Source organism: Seriola lalandi, unplaced genomic scaffold (assembly GCF_002814215.2).
Source record: "Seriola lalandi dorsalis isolate HSWRI2012SDOR001 ecotype SW California unplaced genomic scaffold, Sedor1 jcf7180002054576, whole genome shotgun sequence".
Classification (NCBI taxonomy): Eukaryota; Metazoa; Chordata; class Actinopteri; order Carangiformes; family Carangidae; genus Seriola; species Seriola lalandi.
The window spans coordinates 666,045-673,082 of NW_019525129.1; the positions used below are offsets into that span (position 1 = coordinate 666,045).

General features: G+C 41.4%; 1 protein-coding gene across 1 annotated transcript in view; it reads right to left on the bottom strand.

The window, feature by feature from the left end:
• Nucleotides 1–5,816, bottom strand: part of LOC111663452 (interferon alpha/beta receptor 1b-like) — a 23,326-nt gene extending 17,510 nt beyond the window's left edge. The window contains exon 1 of the mRNA XM_023417656.2: nt 5,413–5,816. Coding sequence (XP_023273424.1) covers nt 5,413–5,467 — 55 coding nt within the window. The 5' untranslated portion in view covers nt 5,468–5,816. The remainder of the gene's footprint in view (nt 1–5,412) is intronic.
• Between the last annotated feature and the right edge of the window lie 1,222 nt (nt 5,817–7,038).

Below are 7,038 nucleotides of genomic sequence, written 5' to 3' on the forward strand. Positions count from 1 at the left end.
GTATCGAAAAGTATCGAAATACATATTGGTATCGGTATCGAAACAGAAATTTGGTATCGTGACAACCCTAATAAGTATGCATTTTCTCTCTCTGACCTCAAATTTATTGATACACTTTTGACTATTTTATACAAATAATAAACTAATAATAATTCCACTGCTAAGCGTGCTCAGTTGTTTGGCCCCAAAAATACCTTCATTCAGTATAGTCACACAATCTGTTTTCAGATGCAGCCTTTGAAGGATGAGACCTCTGAACTGAGACACAGCTCCTGTATTTGTGAGACTTCAGCAACTAAAAAAAGGACTCGGACAGCCTTGTGCAGGAAAAGGTTTCATCATCAACACTGGCTGTAGGCTTCGGTTCAAAAACGGGGAGAAACTGTAAAAAACAGATGAAAGATGTTTGGATCTCCTGTATGGCCAACCCACCACAGAATACATGACGACAACAGGAAATACCCCTGAGAGAGGGATAACAGAGAGTCCTGGGGAGGAGGCTGGCTCCTTGCCTGTGGGAGTGGTTGTGTGTGTGTGTATTAGCTCGTCAGGGCTCAAAGGACTCCTGAGGCGTTTAGCCAATGAGGTTACACAAAATTTACCAGACTGACTCACAGCCTCTCCTTACTGTTCTTGTGTGGTTTCAACCTTTAAATGACTCAGAAGCTGCCCCACAAGAACTGAAACAGGCTGAATTAACAGATTAACTTATCTGCTGTAAACTGCTGTGAACGCTACATCCCTCATACCAGTGAGGGAAATTAAACTTGTATAACTCAGTAATATCTGGACTCCACTGACAGTAATAACAGTTATTATGTTAAGGCTTTGATGATAAGGTTTTCTAAAATATGGTTATTACAGAATTAGGACCAAAACTCATTTTACAGGTGGAAAATAAACTTCTCATATTCTCTGACTATGCTATGGCACCACTTCTCCATGATCTCACAACTATTTCATTGTTAGCACCATAAGCATTGTGGTGCTACATTGACGCCCAACCTACAAATCATATTCTCCAGACATAAAGGAACATGTTTGTTTGGTACAAGACCAAGAAAAATCACACCATCCTCATTTAAATTTTTTCCAGTGAAAACGAAATGTAAAAAACAACCATTCCAACTGAAATTGCAATCAAAATATCTGCCAAAATGATCACAATATGATTTATTTCCACTTATGGTGCTAACAATGAAGCTCAATGGTTCATACACAGGTGACACAGGTACTGAGACTCAGAACAGGTCTATGATGATGTCCAGGTACACCATAAAATCAACCAGACTTTATTTGTATAGCACTTTTCATACAAACAATGTAACACAGAAACTCAGTGTAGGTGAATTCTCCTTTGGCCCTGCAGATAAGGATTCTACAGTGTCACTGGAGCTCAAGTTATTAAGGTGTGGCACCGTGTTATGAGCTGTCTTCTCAAAACTTCCTCCTGTGGTTTCCTAATAAAGATGTTGGTGCTTGCTTTGGACTAGTTTTCATGTGCCATGCATTTATTTCCTCTGTGGCAGCAGAACACGTCACCTGATCCCTCAGAAACTCCTACAGGTTAAAGTGAGCTGATGAAACACTGTTTAACTCCAAGAGACTCACTGTAAACACACTTGACACTCACTAGCCTAGCAACAATAAGACTGCACACAACCCTAAATGCAACACTGTCTGGCATAGCCGGTGTTATCGTGGTATTTTCTCAATTCAAAAAGAATACTGGGTGTTGTGAACACAGAGCTGTCTAATCCCCCCACGTACAAACCAGAAAAATATATGGTCTTGGGGCAGTAAAGTTAAACTGAGCCTTGTTTAAATATCTATTTCAGTAAATACACCAGTGGCATTTTAATGTTAATAAGAACACAGCAGGTACATACTGTAACCATAACATGTCTGAAACAACTTAGTTTCAAACACAGCATAGAGTCTTCTGTGTCTGTTCACAATTGTTTTTGTTTTCTTACAAAGTGCCTCAGTTCAGCTGCCTCCCGGCCCTCTTCAAAACATCATATGTGCGGACTTCATTTTATTTCAAGGACAGGAAGATGAAGAGAAGAAAACTCCCTTCTTTCAGAAAGGAGAAGAAAGCCCTGGGTAAGTCATGAGAGTCTCAGGATACTGAGCACAGGAAACTGAACAAGCTCGAGCATGTGCCTTTAAAACCAAAACTAAAAAACAAGTCATGCTTTAGCTTCCTGACCTTCACAATACAGTAGACTGAACAGCCTGGCTCACTCGCATAAGCTGGGAGTGGATTTGATTAAACAAATGTCATACTTCTTTGTAGAGAAAACTAGAGAAAACAAATTGAATTTGTTATGATGACTTGCCACATGCATGTCTGCTGGGAAATGTTGGCAATGTGTTTATCAGTAGAAATGAGGAACAAAGTGTCAGTCCAGGCAGAAACTATTATTAACTGACCACAGAGGCTAAGTTTTGCAGGGTTTCTTGGATGTACAGGAGTCGGATGACTGCTGGTGAACTGCTACAGCAGCTGGATGAACAAGGATCCACCATTTTATCTTAATGCAGACATTGCACACTGTTATTCTGCCACCACAATACATTTGACATTGTGACCCAGCTGACACATTTGTGAACATGTGTACCGCTTCAGCAGGATTCCTGCAGAGCTTATGAATAAATGTCATATCATGCAGCATTCTGGGTATTTCAGTACCTAATCTGAGTACACTTCACAACTGATTTTATAATTTAAATATATTAATAAAACAACCACATGACAAGACAAAGCTGAACACCTTTAAAACCACAGGCCACTTTTTTCTTCTTGCTTTTAGGGCTGCACAATTAATCGAAATATAATCAAAATCACAATATGACCAAGTGCAAATCCAGATCTCAGAAGCTGCAATTTTTTTGATAAAAACGTAAAATGTGCCACATTCTTTTTCATTGTTAGCACCATAAGAATTGTGTGCTACAGAGACATCCCGGCCTACAAATCATGTTCTCCAGATGTGAAGGAACATGTTGGTTTGATACAAGACTCAACAAAAATCAAATCATCATAATTTCCAAAATTTTTTCAGGGAAAATTAAGTGTAAAAAACAACCATTTCAACTAAAATCGCAATCAAAAACTAAGAAGTGGTGATGTACCATACGATAAAAACTTTAACAAAGTATAATGTTAAAAATCAGTATTTATTTCACCAAAAACACAGCATACTGTATTTAATGTATAAATATTTTGCAGAATAAGTAGTATAAAAATCACTGTACTGTACTTAAATAAAAAGTAACAAAACAGTAACACTATAAGAAAAGATGAGACTCTAATCTCTGCTGCAGGTCTTGTGACAGGAACAGGAAAGACAAGGCAGGTGTTGTTATAGTGGTTTGATTTTGGGAGGGGGGGTGAAGATGAATAACAAGTGATGTTACAATCATGTAAACGTCGGCTTTAAAACACTCATTAATATACTCCTAAAGATTTGGACTTACACTTGTAGCTGAGAGCTAGGCCCTACTTTCAGTCCTGACAAATAAACCGTATCTCATCAGTAACATGAATGAACTTTTCTTCCCCATATTAGAAGAACTAATGATGTCTGCACTCTGCACTGTTTCACCTGTCCTTGCGATTCTACTCCTCCCGAACTCTTTTAAAATAATCTGTGATTTGAGCCATTTCTGAAAAAAAACAAAAAAAAAAACAAAAAAAACATACATGACGGGATGTAACGTTAATTTAGGAAAACTTTTCAAGCAGCTGGGTGTACTTGGGTGTAAAAGAAATAATATTCACTTGATTGAATAGCCGCAAAATCAGGTTGCCGCCTCCTTCCGCATTTTTTTGCATCTTGCGAAGCCCTACTTCCTTTGCACAATTCAGTACATTTTCAACCGCTTAATCCAAGTCTGGTTCTCAGTGGCAGCAGGCCAAACAAAGTAGTCTAGATGTCCCTCTTCCCAGAAACATTTTCCAGCTCCTCCTGGGGAGGCCAAGGTATTCCCAGTCCAGATTAAATATATAATCTCTACAGTGTGTTCTGGGTGTACCCCGGGGTCTCCTACCAGTTGGATAGGCCTGGGAGACATCCACTGGGAGGTACCAAGGAGGACCCCAACCAGACTTAACAGAACCCCCTTAACTGGCTCTTATTCCAATCTCCCTCTGGACTTCAGAGTCCCTCACCTTTATTCTAAAGCTGAGCCCAGACACCCTGCAGAGGAAACTCACTTCGGTCGCTTGTATTCATGATCTCATTCTTTCTCCCCCCCTGCATCGATCCACCTGTAGGGTTGTCAAAAATCGATACTTAGATACTACGCAATTCTACAAATTAGTATCGGATTAGATAGTCATTTGCAACAATTTAGATACTACCAGTTCTTCGCCTCCTCCGGTTGACACAACTTCATACAGCACCACTGCAGAAAGCCCCTCCTCTCACTAGCAGCTGAACGCTAGTTGACGTTCACAACACTGAGCTAGTGTCGCCAGCACAAAACTAAATTAACATGACAAAAGCTGCTGCTGAAGGGCCTTTGCAACCTGTTTTAGTTGAAGTCGAAAAAACAAAAGTGCCGTTTGGAATTATTTTGCATTATTATTTTACCTGGCCAACGTTAACGTTAGCCGTTTAATTATTAGCAATTAGCCGATAGCCAGATTAGCCGTCTGTTAAATTATCATTAAACTAGCGGCTATGGCTAATAATAAAACGACCAATGTTAATGTGGGAGCTAGGCAGCAAACGTTATCAGCCCTGCCCATCTGTAACGTCAAGTGGTGAACAGTGTTAACTTAATAGGATAACACAATGATGTGTGTCTGAAAAGTGTTATTTTGTGCGTTTATTATTTTAATTATTATTTAACTGCGCTGTCTGTGAACATGTTCTCACCCCTCATACTGTCTGAACTACTCCATGTTAAAATTCTGTTTGTATTAAACACGATCCATCTTATTTGGTAAGAGGCACAGACTGAGGAGGACTTTCTGTTTCTGTATGAGTTTTAATCTTGTTGTCAGGAGCTACAGTGTTTGGGACTGAGTGTTAGTAGAGATCGCCTCTACCTGTGTTGACTCAGGTTATTGTTAGCTTTTAGACCACAACGACATGACCTGTGCGTTTTCTTCCTCGTGAACATTCAGACTCGGACTGTGCATTAGAAATACCAAGCTGTATTAGCATGTAGCAGAGCGGCTAACCAATTCTGATAAATGTGTCTGACGCAAGGAGGACAAGTAGCCTAGTAAATACGTCACTAGCATACCTCTGTGGGATGAGGAATAACAATTATCGCTAAAGGTTAGCATTTAGGCGTTTATTAGAAAAATGACCACGCACGCACACACAAACACACACACACAGTCTGAAACACGGACGGACCACCGTCAGCACGCTACCCAGCACAAAAACTCACCAACGATGTTTTGAAGGCTCCACAGAAGAAAGAGGACGTTGACAGCGGAGGCCATGGTTGTTGTTTCGACAGGTGTTGACAGTTGTTAACGTCCCCCACGGCATGGGTTCACACTGTCAGTTCTCTACTCTGCTCGGCCTTCCACCGCTGGTCTGCTCTGAGAACAAATAGCTGCTACAAGGAAAGGGTTCGTTATTGATCCGGTTGCGCTGTGACGTCCCAGCACGAGCACAATACACTACTTCCAGTGCCACCTTCAAAGTAAAAGTTTCCAAATATGTTGCATTACTGCCTCCTCTTGGCTTAATCCACCTATTACAATCCTGTAGGACCAGTTTTCTCCCTACAGTCTCCACTCGCCCCAGCCTCTGTAGTAGAGATGGGATTTATGGCTCTTTGGAGGGATCCGTTCATTTCAAAGAGCCATTCAAAAGACTGGCTCATTTGGCTCATTTTTATATTTATTCACTTTTAAGAAGCCAGCCTGGGGTTAATTAATTTTATCCTGGAAATAATCACAGGGAGGAATGATGGGCTGAGATTTGGATCAGAATAATTTCGAACTCAGATTTCCCACCAATATTTGAGTTTGAATTATTCTGAAATGTGGGCCCAGTGGTAACAGAGGCTGCTGTAGCTGTGGCCTGAGTGATTGTGGCACCTGTATGACGTCTGCCTGATGTGGAGGCAGAAGTACTGGCACTCTCCACTTCATCGTCAGAGTCATGCTCTCTCCTCACCTCTGAGATTTTAACAGTGGGGTGTTGAGTTTTAAAATGCCTGTGCAAATTGTTTGTGGAGCCAGACTTAAATGAAATTATCTTCTGGCAAATATTTCACTCAGCCTTACTGTCTTCCTCAAGCGAAAAGTGCATCCAAATGCTGCTCCTTTTTCTTTGGCTCATTTTGCAGAACGAAGACGGACGGTCCTCCCCCTCCTTAAGGCTGCTGTTGACTGCACTGCCGAATCTGAGGTACTTTTTTTTTCTTTTTTTTAAATGGAGGCACTCACGTGAAGGGAGCGTGCACAACTCATGCAATATTTGCATATGAAATAAGCGCTCTTCCCCATGCTCTCTCCGTCTCACTCAGTGGAGGAGCAAGGAGAAGCTTGTGTGAGCAGCTGTGTGAACCACAGGTGTGAACTCAGGGAGAGAGAAAAAAAAGAACGGCTCCCAACCAAACGCAACTGGGTTCCCATCGTTCATGTTAATGAGCCGGTCAAAAGATTCGGTTCGTTCCTGAACGTCGCAACTCTACTCTGTAGCCCTGCCCTCATTGCTCTTCACATTTCCTACTTACTCCTTTACTTGACGCCAAAGGCCTATATAGGTTTAGGTCTCAACATTGTTCGGAACGCAACACCCCTCCAAAACAATGATAAACTATGCATGTGACCGTCCCTCCGTAGAGGGCCACAGGAAATGATACAAGTGATGATCAAGAACAGGCACGGACAAAGAGCCCCCCCCCAAATTCACAATTTTTATTATTCTGCAGCAAGTAAACTAACAGCATGTTTAAAAAACAAACAAAAAAATATACTAAGCAAGAGCACGACAAGACGGCTGGGCACGGCCGCAGGCACGGGGGGGGGGGGTCCGATAGGACAGAGCACTCACCTCA